Source organism: Macrotis lagotis, chromosome 4 (assembly GCF_037893015.1).
Source record: "Macrotis lagotis isolate mMagLag1 chromosome 4, bilby.v1.9.chrom.fasta, whole genome shotgun sequence".
NCBI classification, from domain to species: Eukaryota; Metazoa; Chordata; class Mammalia; order Peramelemorphia; family Peramelidae; genus Macrotis; species Macrotis lagotis.
Window position 1 is genome coordinate 222361559 of NC_133661.1, and position 18077 is coordinate 222379635.

The 18077-nt window shown below is 39.7% G+C and overlaps 1 protein-coding gene across 1 annotated transcript in view; it reads left to right on the forward strand.

Annotated features, from left to right (window-relative positions):
• Nucleotides 1-402: 402 nt before the first annotated feature.
• Nucleotides 403-18077, forward strand: part of SLC24A4 (solute carrier family 24 member 4) — a 247227-nt gene continuing 229552 nt past the window's right edge. The window contains exons 1-3 of the mRNA XM_074236269.1: nucleotides 403-422; nucleotides 506-807; nucleotides 2759-2869. Coding sequence (XP_074092370.1) covers nucleotides 403-422; nucleotides 506-807; nucleotides 2759-2869 — 433 coding nt within the window. The remainder of the gene's footprint in view (nucleotides 423-505; nucleotides 808-2758; nucleotides 2870-18077) is intronic.

Sequence of the window (18077 nt, forward strand, 5' to 3'; positions counted from 1 at the left end):
GTGTGTGACACACAGGGGGAGGGAGGCGCTGAAGCATCTCAGACGCAGGCGCGAGGAGTCGGGGGGACCTTGTGAGAAAGTTGCCGGGGGAGAGCTGGGGCGCGAGGCCGGAGCCGTTCCCCGCCGCCTCCCGGAGCAGAGCCGCCCGGAGGGTCCCCGGGCCGTCCAGCCACCTGCGCGTCGCACGCCCAGGAGCAGCGGGAAGCCGAGCGAGCCGCCGCGGGACTCGGGAGGGGGATGCCGGCGGCCCGCGGCTGACCGGACCGAGCCCGGACCGAGCCCGGACCGAGCCCGAGCCCTCCGGGGAAGCCAGGGCGCTCTCCTCCGCGGCCCGGGGGGCCGAGCCGAGCGGGGCCGGGCCGGCAGCCGGCCCCCGGGGGCTGCTCCTCCCGGCCCGGGGCCATGGCTCGCGCGGGGCGCGGGCTGGCAGCCGGGCTCTGAGCGCGCCGGGCGCTCGCCTCGTGCCCTCTCGGACCCGGGCCGACTTCTCCTGCGGGCCATGAAGCCCTCCCCCGGGGCCGCTGGCCTTTAGACCTCGCCTTCCCTCCTTGTCACCCCCGCGCCCCGGCCTCGGGGTCCCGGCCCCCTCCCACCACCCCGGACCTCGGCTGCCCGGGAGAGGCGCCCGCGAGGATGGCGCCGCCGCCCGGACTCCGCCAAGCCGGGCCCCGCCAAGCCGGGCCGGGCCCCGCCAAGCCGGGCTCCGCCAAGTCCGCCGGAGGCGGCAGATGTGGCTGCGGCAGGTCGGCGTCGTCTGCGGGGTGCTGTCGCTGGCGTGGTGCGCGGCCGGCCTGCTGGGCAGCCTCGGTAGGTGCGGGGGCCAGGGCCGGGTCGGGGTCCGAAGGGGCCGGGGGCTGCCCGGTCTGGCGCGCGGGGCGGGCTAAGTTTTGCGTCTCCAAAGAAAGGGAAACGGAGGCTGGGAAGTTGCGGGCTCGCCCTCGGGTAGACTGGAAGCAGGACCCCCTCCGCTGCCCCCTCCGCATCGCGGGCGCCCCCCACCCCGCCTCCACTTGCAGCCCCAGTGGCTGTGCGGATGCCCAAACCCAGCCCGGGTCGGGCTTCGGCAGGAGCCTCCTCGGGGAAGCCTCCAGACAGCGCGTTTCTAACAGGACCACCTTTCCTCTTTGATCTTCTCGCTGTACCTGAGAGAGGTCACCTGGTGCCACCTTCCCTACCTCAAGGGCACCACCAAAGGGAGAGAAAGCGTCCTGGAAATTGTCCTATTTAGTCCCAAAGACTGGCCGCCCATTTGGGCTTGGGAGTGTGGGGAAGGGGCAGAAGACCTGCCTCAGGACCAGGGAGTGCTGATACCATTAACTAAACTAATGAAATGTTTCAGAGTCACTCTAATGCCCCGTTACATGCAACATGTATATGTGTGTGTATAGATCCGTGTCATAAAAATAGATGCACATTTATATGTTGTCAACATCCAAGAAGGGCAGAGTGATGGAGTCATTGCCAAGATCATTTATTAAGGACCGGCTAGGCTCCAGACATGGAAAAGCTCTGGAGAACCAAGTTCTGTCTGCTTTTCAGAAAAGACAATAGGCACTTAAGATGCTAAGAAACAGAATAAAATAAGGTGGAACCAAATAAGCTAACCTGTTAGGGATAGATTCTATTTTAAACTGTTCTAGACAATTTGAGGACATTTAGTAAAAAGTGGTTCTCTCAACTGCACACAAAAACCAATTATTTGAATAGTCCATTGAATACCTTCATAATTACTGCGGGGTAGTTGGAACCATGTGGTGCCTTTTCCATCCAGTTATATAGTAGAAATAATAAAACACCAAAGGGCCCTTAGATGATAATATTTAATCTATTTTCTCACACCTGACTTAACAGTATCAACTCAAAGATGCTTAGAAATTGAAAGAGAGCTTAGATAATTATTATTCCATCCACTCATTTGATAACTGAGAAAACTGAGACCCAGAGAGAAGAAATTATTTATCCAGGGTCACAAACAGTTGACTGATCTGGCAAAGCCAAAACTAAAATCCAGTTTTCCTGACATTTGGTACAATTTTTTTTTTCACTAAGCCACACAGAGGACAAAAAAGATGAGGATTTTACAGAGAATGAAGTAAAATGATCATTTTAAATATAGATCAGGAGTAATTCAAAATGCTTGCAAAATTTATACATTTTCTGCACTATGTAATAAACTACTTATGATATAAGTCAATGAGGATCGGTATATTCATTAAAACAATGTACTACAGGTAAATCAGAGAAATACAATTATTATATTTGCAAGAGAGGTAGTTATGGGGCAATGGAAAGAATACTTCTAACTAGAATGGAAAGACCAGGACTCCTGTATTTTCTGTTCCATTTTACTAGCTGTGTGATTTGTGTCAAGTCACAAGAGTGCTCTCTGAACCTTCCTTTTTTTTCTTTTAAAAGGGGGATTGTTCATTCTCAGGCTGCCTATCTCCAAAGGAATAGTAGGAGAAAAGTATTTTGTGAATTTTAGAGTACTGTAGAAATATGAGTGATTAGTCTGTAAATGAGATTCTAAAGGACCAAATTTTGTGACCAAATTGAAGCATGAAGAAGGAGCTTGGTGGCCCAGTAGATAGTGCTAGATCTGGAAGTCACTTAACCTGTGTTTGACTCAGTTTCTTCATCTGTAAAAAGAAGATAATAAGAACATCCACCTTTCAGGGTTATTGTGAGGATCAAATGAGATAACTGTTAAACGCTTAGATAATTTTTAGCTATTGTTAATATTATTATTTCTATGTAGGACTTGAGACATCTTCCAAAGGCAAACATCGATTACCTGAAATGTGGCAAAACAGAAAGCTGCTGGCATCAGTTAATGGAACTCAGTCGGATAAAAACTGCACAGATCCTGGTAAGAAACCAAAAATCAACCCAAAGGCATTGAGTTTCTTGGAAATACTGTATGTGGTATGGTTATGGTGAATAATCACAACATTGAATTGTGGTAAAAGATTTTTTTAAAAGAATAAAATGCTTCCTTTTTGTAAGGTTATCTATAAAGAATAAAATTCTATATGCTACTAAGCAACTCAACTATTTTCTTTATTCAGCAAGTGAAAAAGGCCATATGCAAGAGCACAAAATTTTTTTTATTTATTCTCACAGTGCTTCTAAAAGGCTAAGTGTTTTCTCCATCCCCTTTGGATTTACTCTTGTGTGTGTGGTGAGTGTTTGGTGGTTTTGCCTTTTGTTCATCTTATCCATTTGCCCTTCTCTCCAGGGGCATCCAAGCAAACAATATTCATTTCATAATGAACATAAAACTGTTCCTATCCCTTGTCACTGCCTCTGTGAATATATATGAGCCTGGAATGAACTCTCTCTTCCTCTGTTGAAATTTCTTTTTCTTTAAGGTACAGTTCAGGTAATAAATCTTCTGTAAAACCTTCCTTGACTCTCCAAGGCCCTCAGTTCCATCTCTTTCACCCCTTCCTTGCTCCACAACCCCCCTCCCCCCCCACATATATGCATAGAGGAAAATAAAAACTGCAAAAGATCTTTGGAGATGATGTAGTCTGACCATTTTTTTTTTCTGGTTTTTTGTGAGGTAGTGGAGTTAAGTGACTTGCCCAAAGCCACACAGTTAACAAGTAGCAAATGACTGAGGTCAAATTTGAACTCAGGTCCTCCTAATTCTAAGGTCAGTACTTTATCCACTATGCCACCTAGCTGCCTCTCTAACTCCTTTTTTAAAATGAGGAATCCTGAGATCCAGAGTAGGGAAGCAGTTTACCCACATTTACAAAGCTGGCACTATAACTCTCAATACAATGGGGGGGGGTTCCATTCTCCTGGGACATCTCTGCTTTTTTCCTATATTTCCAAGAACTTTGTCTTTTTACTTTGAACCTATCTTATTCTGTGTTGTATAATATATCAGAAATATTATTAAATTTGGGTTCATAAGAACTTGGTTCAGATACCAGCTCTTCTGCTCACTAGAAGTGTAACTTTAGACAAGTCACTTAAACTGTTTAGACCCCAGCAAGGGAGGGTGGGAGGTTTGGACCAGATGGTCCTGTGAGGTGTCTTCTGGCTCTAAATCTAGAATGGTCTGATTTCTTTTTACTTCTGCTTGTATCATCCCTATTTGTATATGTATTATATACTACCTGGTAGTTTGAGAAGAGGGATTTATTATTATATTATTATTATTATTATTATTATTATTATTATTATTATTATTATTATTATTAGAATTGACTCATTATTCTCCAGGGCCTGTAAATATCAGATGCTTAATTAGTATTTGTTGAATAATAAGTCAGAGCGGGCATCCTCTATAAAAACTGGATGCTTTTGGTGGGATAGTCTCTGTCCCTTAAACAATTTAATTAGTGTATAATTAAACTTAAAAATCAATCTGTTCATCTCATACTGTTGGACTGACTCCATTATTAAGGCAATGGTCGATCATTTTTTTAAATAGTCCAAATTTTTAGAGTGCTAAATGATTTACAAAATACTTTACTAAATAGAGGTAACATCAGAAAATCAAGAAAACAACAGTGATTACCAATATGTGCTGGATTTAGTATCAGGGACACCTGGGTTCAAATCTTATCTTCAAGTCTGAGTGATCATGGACAAGCAATGAATAATTCTTTGTACCTTAATTTCTCATCTTTAAAATAGGGCTAATAATATTTGTAGTATCTGTCCCAGAGAGAGTTATTGTGAAGTTTGAATGAGATAATATATGTAAAGCTCTTTGCAAAATTTATACAAATATCTATCATGATTATTACTACTATTGTTTATCACATTTTTTCTGAGGCAAGTCTCAAGTCAGAAGGTATTCTAATAGGGAAAAAATAGTTCACAAGGAGACATTGTGGTGTAATTAAAAGAGTACCAGGACAGAAGGCAGGAGTCCTAGGTTGTAGCTCTGGCAAAGTCACTACCTTGATGTCAAATTAAGGTAGGCTAGGTGTCCAGTGGTTAGAGTGTTTAAGTGAATAAGAGTATACTCACAAAACTTCTGCTGTTGTTATTCCGTTGTTTCAGTCACTTTTGACTCTTTGTGATCCCATTTGTTTTTTTTTTGGGGGGGGGTGAAACTGGTGTGCCATTTCCTTCTCCTGATCATTTTACAGATGAGGAAACTGAGGCAAACAGTTAAGTGACCTGCCCAGGGTCACACAGCTAGGAAGTAACTGAGGCCAGATTTGAACCCAGGAAGATGAATCTTCCTGACTTCAGGTCTAATACTCTCTCCATTCCATACCTAGCTGCCCCCACCCAAAATCCTAGTAAAATGCTATAAAATAAAAGTTGGGTATATTATTCTATTACCTTTCAAAGCCCCATCCAAAATGTTTATGCTTCATTTGTGTTCAAAGTAGACAGCTTTCCTTGCCTGCTGCCAAGCCTCTATGGGTAAGGAAGGGAAGGGCAGATCTCGACCAGAAGATAATCACCTAGAACGGATGCCGGGACTCTGCAATGTATGTGTATTATTCTCTCTCTTTCCCCCAATCATCCTATTGCCTCCTTGTAACTTAGTCAGCTCGAGCTCTGATTCTGTCACCTGATTTTCCCCAATGCATGTTTCTTCACCAACCATGAGTGGTGGGTGTATGTGCAGAAGGGAGATACATGCTGCTGAGGGCGTCAGCTCCGCAACAGTGAGGCCCCAGCTTGGAAGGAGGGAGATGTGGGAGTACTGAAGCTTGGTGAATCACAAGCCCCCTTCCCTGGTATCATTGCCCAGGAGCATTAGACCTCTCTTCCTTCAAAAACTGAGTGGGAAAATTCTTGCCAGACTCAATAAGAGATGATGTGAGCAAGACCACTGCTCTTCAAAGTTTACGTGGAGTGGATGAATGGGGTTGAGAGAGTGGTCTATTGATTCTTCTCCTTTTTGGGTGATGATTTACAATTGTCAAAATACTTTCACAAACCATACCTTATATTTATTAATCTTCAAAATAACCCTCTGAGGTATTATTCTTCTCACAGAGCTAGCAATGAGTTTGTTCAGATTATATAGTGGACAAGTAGAAGACCTGAGGCTTTGTCCCTGATCCTCTGTTTTCTGTTTCAGATTTTTTTCCTACTATACTTTTTTTTTAGGTTTTTGCAAGGCAAACGGGGTTAAGTGGCTTGCCCAAGGCCACACAGCTAGGTAATTATTAAGTGTCAGAGACTGGATTTGAACCCAGGTACTCCTGATTCCAGGGCGGGTGCTTTATCCACTACATCACCTAGCCGCCCTTCCTACTATACTTTCTTTCCTTACCTCTGGTCTAAATAGAATCTATAATGTGTGTGGGGAGGGGATGTGGAAAGGAATCTGGTTCTTTGAGCTCTCTAGCTTATTGTTATCTCCTGGGCTGAGAAAAATGTGCTTTTTCCAAATGACAAATGTAGTTTATCATTGTAGTTTAGCTTGGGCATGTCCATTCATAAAGGGCATATCTGTAGAATGTGTTTTGTTCTTGTGAACCTCTATCCCTATATCCATAGTTCTCAATGCAATTTTTAATCAAGTTGATTTTCTAGCTCTTAAAACATGGTTACTATGCATTTATTGGCATTAATTCTTCCCCTTTTATGATTGAGGAAACCAAGGTACCAAGCATGATATGACTCAATCACAATCTCCTATCCAGCCTCCCAAGTCTTGTATCCATTCCATGAGAGACAGCATAAAGTAGAGGAATAAATTTGGTCCTGAGAATCAGAAGATTCAAGTATAAGTATCATCTCTGTCCCTTACTAGATGCATGACCCTGGTCAAATCACTCCACTTTTGAGCCTCCTCTTCTGTAAGATAACTATGATGAGTGCAATATATTTGCTTCCTCAAAGGAAAAGTTTTACTTCACAAATTCTAGAGTCATATAGAAACATGAGAGTGGCAATAGTGATTATTATTAGATGATATGTATTGATTGAATTGATTTAATAAGTAGATTTTAAGTGCTAGGTTTAAGTTCTAGGGTCAGTGTTGTTCCCTCTGTACCATGTTAATGAAATCACTCAAATTAGCACCAAGTTATAGAGATGTACCCAAGTGTTGTACATCACATCAAATGTTTTATTATTTGAATTCCCAACCATCCAGGGGCATGCTGGAGCCAGCTTGTATCTGCTCAGGAGAGCCAATAGTTACATTTTCAGAAGAATATTTACAGAAGAAACATAACAAATCAAGACTTAAATAATTATTGACTTTTTAATTGTCTAAACTTAAAAAAGTAATGGAAAAAATCTTAATGATGCAAATTAATCTTAAAAGTGTGTTGTTTCTCATTCATTTTAGTCTTTGTGACCTATGTGGAGTTTTCTTGTCAAAGATACTGGAGTGGTTTGTCATTTCTTTCTTCTGCTCATTTTACAGATGAGGAAACTGAGGCAAAGAGATGAATGACTTACCCAGGATCATACATTTGATAAGGGTTTGAGGTCTGATCTGAATTCAAGAAGTTGAGTTTTCTTGACTAGGCTTGTGCCACCTAGCTGCCCCAGGAGTTTAGATTGTACTTTTCTCCTCAAAGCTGATTTGAATAAAGCCTCAATGCAACTTATTACTGATACTTTTCAGTGTACACTCATAATATGTCTGTTTTAAATAGAACTCATTTTAGAAAAAAGCTAAAGGCAGTAAAAGAGCCTAGGGCAATATAGGGAGGCAGCTGAGTGGCTTAGTGGATGGAATTCTGGACCTGGAGTTGGAAGACTTGAATTCAAATTTGTATTCAGAAATTGGCAAGCTATTTGACTCTGAGTAAGTCACTTAACCTTTGTTTTCTTGGAGACAGCTAAGGGAGCTCATGAATAGAGCACTAGATCTGGTGTAAGGGAAGACCTGAGTTCAAATTTGGCCTCAGAGTTCTTGGGTTTACCTGTCTATTGTAGACAGTTGATATTGATGGAGGCAGGGATGGTAGGCCTTTTCCACAGAGGTGTAATCCTCTTAATAATAGCTGTGGAGGATCAGGCTAGTAATAGGGCTCATGGTCCAGGGATTGGAAGTAGGGAACTGCAGGTCCAGGGGCTCTTGGACTTTATATTCTTCATCTAATAGTCTCATTTCTGACTTATTTTACAACCTTTCCCTTAATGAACTGCTTTGAAGGTATTGATTGTGTGTGTGTGTGTGTGTGTGTGTATGTGTATGTAGCTGTGTTTGTGGGGGGGGATGTGTGTATGGGTATATGGTTGTGTGTGTGATCCTTCCAGGAATGCCTTTCTAGGAAACACTGAGTGAGATATTTTATGTGAAAGCATACAAAAGGGCAGTAGGGGTAGAGACATTGAACCATTTCCTTTAGTTGGAACCTTTCATCAAATGCATCTCCTTTTGGCATCTGGAAGCCTTAAAAGATTTGGGGTTAAAAGCATCTGATAACAGATTTGGAGTGCTTTTGGAAACACACTTGAGGGCATGATAAGAACTAAGCATCCTGTTGAAACATTTCTGTCTCTCCTTACCTGGAAACATTTCAAGGGTCAGTTTTTGTTTGAAGAGTGTCAGGATTTACTACATTTTAAGACTGAAACTGCAGAGACCAATGTTCAAAAGAGAAAGAATGAACTGGAAGGGTATATTTTTTTCACCCTTACTCCTAGAGTTAGAGGATAGCCTCAGAAGACCATCTAGGTCAACCTTCCCTCTCATTGTATTGATGAAGAAAGAGTTTCAGAGAAATTCTGACTGGCCTCTGATGCCTCAGACACATAGGTCAGACAGGTAGTCAGTTAGCAGAGTCAGGATTCACCTCAAATCCAGACCTTTCCATGCCACAGTGATGGTGGTTCTGATTATTAGAACTGGAAAGGATAGGTTTTTGGATTTTTTTCTTCAATGATCTTGAAAGGTTGCATTCTGAAGTCAACTGATATTATGAAACAACTCCATTTCTAAGGCCAATTTATGCAGTGTTGATGGAGAATCATAAAATATCATAGCTGGAAGGGATCCTAGTCACTTTTTAAAGTGTGCCTATATGTGTATATTTCTTTGTGTTTTGACAGTCTGCTGATGTCTGTAGATTCCTCAAGTTAATACTAAATAAAATATACAAAATTACAAAGGAAACCCATTATATTGAGATATAGGTAACAATTTTTTAATTTCACATTAAAAAATTAATGGCACAAATTAAAAAAGCTTAATTCAGCCCTCTCATTTTACAAGTGAGCAACTGGAGTCCCAAAGAAGGGAAGTGACTTGTCCAAGATAAGACCTAAGTAGAAGAACCAAGACAGGGATAGCACCTCTCAAAAAAAAAGGTGATCAAGTTAACCTGAGAAGAAATATAGTTTAATTGATTCTAGAAAGTTGAAATGGTTAGGTTGTAATGGATATGTCTGTGAAGAATGGATGAACTTGGGTAAGGGTAAACTGAAAGGAGTGAATATAGAGGTGAGGGAGACTTGATCAAAAGTCAACTTCTGACTTCTTATGCCTTCTGATTGGACTGGTTCCAGAGGATTTATAGCTTCTAAGCTAAAAGAAGCATTTGAGGGTGATCTCCTCATTTTAGAGCTGTAATATATGGAGTCCAGAAAGGCCAAGGGACTAATCAAAAGTCTCACAAATAGGTCAGAGTTGGAATTTGAAGCCAGGCCCTGTTAATCTAGAGTCAATTGTCTTTCTGTTGCTCACTCAGAAAGTCCTGGTTGGGGACAGCAAATGTTAGACCATAGTCCAGGCCAGTTCTCTGTCAGTTGTTCCATGAAAGCAAAGGCTTTTGTAGGAGAGGAGGGAGAGTGACCTGAACTTTGAAGGAAGGAGAATTATTTCAACTAAAATTGGGCAATTCTAGCTTAGAAAGTGCCATGTTTGGTGGGGCATTCCATGCCATTCTCTTTGATTACATATCATATTTCATCTCAAGAAAGGTATCACATGGACACTTTGAAGATCATAGACCATAGCATTCAGAACTGGAAGGCACCTCAGAGATTAGGGCCAATTCTATTATTTTACAGAGCAGAGAACTGAAATCCAATGAGTGGAATGATTTGCTAGGATTATATGACTAGTAAGGGCAAAAGTAGAGATATGGATCTAGGTCTTTTGAATCCTAATTTACTACAAAATCTCTTAATTTGGAGGATTTTAAATGGCAGTATTTCCATAAGAACCATCATGGAGAACATATTTTCCCCCATCAGATGAATTGAGGGACTATGTAGTCATTTTTTTCTTTTTTTCAGTTTTAATTAGGATAAAATCAATTACAAGTCAAAAGACAAGGGCCCTAGTCCTGACTCTGTCACTGATTTGCTATATGAGCTTGAGAAGTTAATTTCCTTTCCTCATTTCTCTAATGTATGAAATTAAAAGAGGTAGAGAGGTAAGATGGCATTTAGAAAAGGGGATTTGGATCAAAAGGTAGAAGTTTGAGTCTCTTCTTTGCTTCTGATGACTTTGAGTGATTTGGGGCAAGTTGGTTAAGTGCTCTAATTCTGTTTCCTTATCTGTAAAATAAGGTGAAGATTGGAGTAGACCATTCTAAGATTCCTTCCAATTCTAAATCTTATTTTTTTTTATATCCCATTTCTAAATCTTACCACAACTAGATGATCTCTTCACCTTTCAAACTAACATTCTGTAGTTCCAAATAAACTGGAAGTCAGGAGACCCAGGTTTTCATCCTGTGTGATCTTCCTCTCTTTGGGTCTCCATTTTCTCATCAGTAAAATGAATCTGGACTCTCTGGCCTCCAGTCTCTCCTCCCTGCTCTCTAACAATCTATGGTTCCAACTCAAAGTGATAGAAATCACAAGTTTCCTCCTCCGAAACTTAGGCAGGTGCCTCTCTGATGTGTGTGAAGCTCCTGTCCATTACAGCAGTGAAAGCATCCGCGTGGGTTGGATTTCTTAGTATGTTTCTAATACCGATTTGTTTGCAATCAAAAGTTTTTTGCCTTATCCAAACTATCAGTGCCATCTGCTAGCAATCTCCCCAGCTTACAGGCCCATCTGCCAACCACCAACTTACAGATTCCCTGCTCCAGCTACCATGTTGCATCCCTCCCTTGATTCAGAGAGCTCCCACTCTGTTTGCTTCAGAACCTTGAGAAGCATTTCTCACAAAGCTAAAAATGGAAATCATTAAATATTACCATGTGTTGTCTAAGGTGGACCAGATCCAGACTTGAGTCAATCGAGTACTATTAGAAAAGTAAAACAGTGGAAGGAGGATCTTTTATTAAGTCATCGCCCATTATTAATTAAATTGGCTGCTCAAGCATGATATTCTGCGTATTTGAAGTGTGAAGTATATTTGAAGTATGAAAAATAAATGGGCTAGGATAATTTGCCGGTCCTGATGAAAGAACAGATGCTGTCTTTCGAAATCAAAGGAATGAAGATTATTGGAAAGCCTGGAGATTCAGAAGAATAGCTGTGGTCTGGGTAAGAGCTCATTGCTGATAGTGAATCATTTAGCATTTTTAAGCACCTACTAAGTAGACACTGTTCTAGGTTTCTGGGAATACAGAGGTGAAAACAAAACAGCTTTTGCCCTCAAGGAACCTGTATAGGGTGTTCCAAAAGCTCTTAAAGCTTAAGACTGTACTAATTCTTTTGGGACAGCTTGTTTTTCTATTGGGGAGAACAGGTACATGTATAAGGAAATACAAAATTTATGCAAAATAAATTTAAAAAGTTCAGGAGGACACTAGCAACTGGAAATGTTCTGCTTTATGTAGGAGGGGGCACTTGAGCTGTGCTCTGAAGGAAGTCAGAGATTCTAAGAGGAGAATTCAAGGAGGGAGGGCATTCCAACCTTGGAAGAGAGCCCTTGTGTTTGCATTTTTTAAATGGGGTTAGGAGGCCATGTTGGCTTCATCACAGAGTGAGAAAAAAGAAATAATATATCAGAACCCTAGAAGGAGAGAGATTGGAGTTGGTGTTAAAAGACTTTAAATGCCAAACAGAGAAATTTCTGTTTTCATAGAGGCAATGGGTAGCCACAGTAGCTTTTTAAGCAGGGGAGTGATAATGATCAGGACCGTGATTTGGCAGCAGTGTGCAAAAGGGATTGGACAAAGGGAAAGACCTGAGGTCCTCAAACATTGATGACACAGCATTCTTGGTGTTGCCTTATAAATAGTTATTGTTCAGTTGTTTCAGTTGGGTTCAACTCTTCAAGACTTCATTTGGGGTTTTTTCCAGTAAAAATATCAGAGTATTTTGCCATTTCTTTCTCCAGCTAATTTTACAGATTAGGAAACTGAGGCAGAGTTGAGTGACTTGCTCAGGTCACACAACTAGTGAACTCAGGAAGGTGAGTCTTCCTGACTTCAAGTCTGTTTCTCTATGTACTGAGCCACCTTACTTCCCTGCTCCTGAAAGAAACTGGGGATTAAAAAAATAGTAATTTATCTAGAATTATTATGGGAAGAGGAAAAAAAAGCCTCGCTAAGAAATAGCAGAATCATTCCCAGTACCTGGAGGAATGCTTACTAGCAACCAGTGCATCTTACTCATTGACTATCCAGGGGTAAAAAGAAAACAAACATCTCCTCAGATCGATGCTGCACAAGTGTGAATAATTAGGCTTTAGGGACTTAGTGAAGAGTTCAGTTCTCAGCCAGTGGAGAAGTCTCAGAGCTACAAACTGAATCAGATTGCTTTGATGCTTGGGAGATGGAAAGTGAATTTGGTCCTGTGGGTGAGGTGGTCCATGTGGCTAGCCTGCTAAATTAGGTTATGGAGATGTGTGTGAAGCCAGCTAATTTGAGTTTTTTTTATTTTTTTAACCCCAATTACATGAAAAAACGATTTTTAACATTCATTTTTAAAAATTTTGAATTCCACATTCTTAACTTCCCTTTCCCTCCTCCCTTTGAGAAGGCAACCAATTTGATATAGGTTATAAATGAACAGTCATGCAAAACATATTTCCATACTAGTCATGTTGCAGACAGACCCAAACCCCCCCCCCAAAATCCAACAACAAAAAGAAATATAAAGTTTAAAACAATGTGCTTTAATCTGCATTCAGACTTCATCAGTTTTTTTCTGTTTTTGTCATAATTCTTCCTGCAATGTCTTGATCATAGTATAACTGAGAATAGCTAAGTTGTTCACAATTGATCATTGTACAGTATTGCTGTTACTGTGTACAACATTCTTCTGGTTCTGTTCATTTCACTTTGCATCAGTTCATGTAAATCTTTCTAGATTTTTCTGAGAGTATCCTGCTCATCATTTCTTACAGCATACAATAATATTCCATCAGAATTATATACCACAACTTATTCAGCCATTCCCCAGGGGGGGTAGACATCCACTCAATTTCAATTTTTTTTAACACCACAAAAACCATTGCTGCAATGAATTTTGTACATAGTGGTATTTTACCTTTTTTTTTAATCTCTTTAGAATAGACATAGTAGTTGTATTTCTGGGTCAAGGTATGCTTGGTTTTTTAGCCTTTTGGGCATAATTCCATATGAGTTCCATAATGCTCTCCAGAATGGTTGAACCAATTTAAAATCAAATGATGGTGTCTCAGTTTTCTCCTATCTCCTCCAACATTAGTCTTTTTCTTTTTTCTGTCATATTATCCAATCTGATAGTTGTGGGATGATAACTCAGAGATGATTTAATTTGCATTTCTCTAATCAATAGTGATTTAGAGCATTTTTTCTTATATCTACAGATAATAACTAATTTGAGTTCTTATTCCTGGAAAATAAATTTTGTTTCCTAGTCATTTTTAATTCATTTCAGTGCAGAGAGTTTTCAACATTACAAAGAGACCTAGTAGGTTATATAATTTAGGGTGTCAAACTCAAATAAAAAATGAGGGCCACTAGTCCATACATAAGGATCCTTTCATATTAGTTTTAAAATGTAATGTTATCTGTATTTTATTATATTTTTATTTATATTTGTCAAATATTTCCTAATTAATCTGGTTCAGACTGCACTTGAGAGTATTGTGGTTTCCCATGTTTGATACCCCTGATGTAGCCCATCACTATAATAAATACTTTATATTGATATTTGAGGAAATTTAGTAACCAATACCCTAAATTACGTAAAAATAGTCAAGCAAGAATTCCAACTTAGGTACTATTTAGTCATCAATCAATGAGCATTTACTAAACATCTCTGTGCTAATCAATCAAAAAAAATTATCAAGCACTTACGATGTACACAAGGTTAAAGTATCATTTCTGACTCAGATTGACTGTGTGATCCCAGGCAGGTCAGCTCTCCAAGACTAAATTGCAGAGTGGTTTCTAACCTACCCTGATAGTCATTTTCCTCTTCTGGGAGTCCTTCAATCAATGAAATCATGGTTCAACTCCATCCCTACTTTGTTCCAGGCAATATGTTGGCATATAATAAAAAAAAATAGGAAAAGTCTGACTCTCTAGTTGTTTTTTCTTACTGTATTGTGCCATCTCTTATGAAGAGCTCTAGGGATTTTCACATAAGCCAGTGGTTTTTCTTCTTTCCTTGTGAAATAGGGAAGAACAGGCATCTTTGTTTCCTTTTTTTTAAAAAAAACAGATGTACTCAGAGGTTCAAATGTTTGCCCAGGCTCACCTGGGGTAGATTGTGGCCTAGAACATTGACTTCTCAACTAGACCCATGTTCTAACATGTGGTACCTGGGGTTCAGCATTGCCCACAACACTCCCAAGTGTGGTCCAAACTGGATTAAGATGTAGTTCCTATCCGATTTTAATGTGAAGATGTGATAATAAAAAGAAAAAATGAATATCAACACATGTGGTTTGACTTTCAGAGTCAATATGCAGTTTTCAGGGATCCTCATGTTTGGTTTAATGGCCCTAGATTTTATTTGAAATGAACACCTCTACTCTAGCCTTGTAGAAGATGCTGTTTTCTTGTGTAGGTGTGAGGAAAACTTCTGGAAAGAAAAAAACAACAACCAGAAGCCAGCAGGAATCTTTTGTGTCCTGTAAGATGGTGACACACAAAACTCAGAAACCCATGGCAGCCTTCCCTTTAGCTTCTCTGTGTTACTGTAAAAACTCTTGAGTTCCATTTTCTCCCATAAAGTGAAGATTTGCTTTTCCTCCAAGCCTGAAGAGCAAGCACTTACCTTTGTGAGGTGCAAAGAATAAAAGCTCTTGTCTCTGATATTGAAATCAACCACTTAAAAAAATTAACCCTCTCATTATATAGAACCACAGTATCCTGGGTCAGGAAGAAGGTTCACTTGTTTTATAGAAATCTCTACACATTATTTCATCTTTCCAGTTAGATGGAAAGCCATTGAAGTCCAGGCAATATCTTCTGCAAAGTTAAATAAAATACCAACTCAAGTCAACAAGTCAACTGTGAAGTGCTGGAGATAAATACATTTCTGGTGAATCTGGTCAGCCTAGTTTTGTGATTTCCATCTCCATCTTCATTCAGCAGCATTTGAGTAGAAGCAGTGGATGGTTGAGGCAGGTCAAGACAAGGTTGGAGCTACAACAGGAGCACAGGGACTTCAGAGCAAAGGGCAGTGTAGAGTTGAACTGGGTCACCAAGGAGCAAGATGGAAAGGAAGAGGGAGGATAGCCAGCACAGAGGTAATAGTTTAGGAAAGAACTGAGGGCAAGAAGGATTGGAAATCTTGGTAAGGACAAAAAAATAGGTTCTGGCCTATGCAAGGATGAGGATGATGTGGAATGACAATGGATTGTGATCAAATCAAAAAATTTCAGAGTTCATGAGCATGCAAGTGTGTATTTGTAGGTGAGGGCACCTCTGTAGAAGTGGAATGAAAGAGTAGGTCATGGGAAATGAGTAAGCTAAATTAATACAGTTATTAATATGAACAGTTCTATGTACAAAACCTGTGACCTTAAACAACTCTCTTGACTTTTCTGGATCCATAAAATGAAGGAATTGGATTATATCCATAGTATTTTTTTTAAACTTTTTTGTATCATGGAAACAAAGTCTTTGACAATCTGGTAAGGATTTTGAACCCCTTCTCAGGATAATAAATAAATTAAATACATAGTATTAGAAAGGTAACCATTTATATTGAAATACAGTTATTAACCAATCAATTAGCCAGGCACTGTGCTAAACTCAGAGGATACAAAAGAAGACAAAAGACAGTCTCTTCCAATATCCTGAGGGAACTCACAGTCTAATGAATCAAAATAAATTTTTTTTAAAGTTCACAGGCCCCATGATAAGAACCCTTAGACTAAACAATCTTTCTCTAAAGTGACTTCCAGCTCTAAATTTTATATATTAAAATCATGTTCAGATGTGAAATGATTTCATTCTATAAACAAATTAAATTGTGTACACACTGTGTGACCATGGGCAAGTTGGTTAACTGGTCAATGTTTCAGAAAGCTCTCTGACTATAATTGAAAAGCAACTTGTCTATTTAGTGGGAGGAGTTTCCACATTGACACATTCCCCCTTTCCATATTCCCCCCAATATTAGAAAAGAAAAGTAAAAGGACCCATATAATTCAAAGAGATAAAAATCTAATTTGATTTTACTATCATAAATTGCCTCCTAAAATAACTCATCTATAGAGCTGTAAGGGCAACAATAACCTTGCAAGAGAGGTAGTAGGATGTTTAGCTATGAAAAAGTTGAGATTCAGGAAAGGTGAATAACTTTTTCCATAATTTCCCATATGTTTAGTAAGTGTAAGAGATAGGTCTTGAGCCCCAAGTTTTCTGACTTCAACTCTATTTATTCTTTACCCCCAACCCCTTTCTTTTGTTTTGACTAGAATGAACCATCTAATTTTATTGGTAAGCAACTTACTTTACCAAATGCAGTTTGAGACTTAGAATTTTAAGCACGTGTGCCTGGAGATTAAGAGATTTGTCCAGGATCACCCAGTCTAGTATATCTCAGAGGTTTTATGTTGTCCTTCTATTATATCTTGCAGCCTAAAAATTCTCCATTTTGGTTCTCATATCTGTGGGAAATAGAATGTGCAAATATTATTATCCCCCATTTAACAAATCAGGAAAATTGAGGCTTAGATGGAGTGATATCAAATTTCCATTGCTAATAAATAGTGAAACTGGACTCAAATCCAGGCCATAAGCTTTTACCACATTATATGGCCTTTCATAGGGCAACTCATTGCCTTCATTTTGGAAGGCAGAAAGGAAATAAATGTTCATTCAGCCCTTACGTGCCAGGAATTTTTTTTTAATTTTTAATTTTTTGAAAGGGGAAAACACTTCCTAGTCACTAACTTAGGTTTCTTGTGTTAATGATCAAAATTCATTTCTTCTTGGTCTCTTTTCAGTGGACTTTGTCAATATCTTCAGTATAAGAATTTGAAGTAGGAGTTGAAGAGAGTAGAATAAAGATATGGACTTGATTTGTAATTTCCAGATGATGTAACTCTCTATGTCAGGGCTGATAGGTCCACTTCTCTTACCTTATTAAAAGAGTTCTCTGGAAGTTGTTACTTTTCCAAGATCATACAGTCCAATAAGCAGCAGAGGTTAGATGTGAACCCAAGTCTTTCTGACTTAAAGCCCTCAACCTCTATCTACCCTACCACTCTGGTCAGCTTGACTTGAATACCATTATTCAGTAATAACCTACATCTGAGCCCTAGCTTTATTACTAATTTCCAGGGGAGTCATAGGTAAAAACCAAGATCTCCATTTTCTTATTCATAAGAACCTGTCTAGCTTCCTAGGATCATAGAAATTATTCTAGAAGGGAAGAGGTTGTCAAACCCTGGAATTGGACTTAAATTCAAGTGTATGCCTTCCTCTATATCATGATGTCTTTAATTTAGTAATGCATTGATATTCTATAGCCTTGGATTTTTAAAAAAGAGGAAACTGAGGCCCAGAAAAGAAAGTAACTTGCCCAGAATTCCACAGTAATAAAAATTAAAGGCTAAATTCAAACTCAGGTCCATTTATTGCTAGAGACAATGGCTTTTCCACTACTACGATGTGGTGAAGTGAGGGCATATGAAACAAGGCAATTTGTGATGTGTTCAATATTCCATAAATATAAGATGGTAGCCTTCCTGCTAAATAACTCCATTCTTTATAACCTTTAATAATACTATATCCTTTCTGAGCCTCTTCTTAGAATTTTCTCCTTTCCTTTTGACT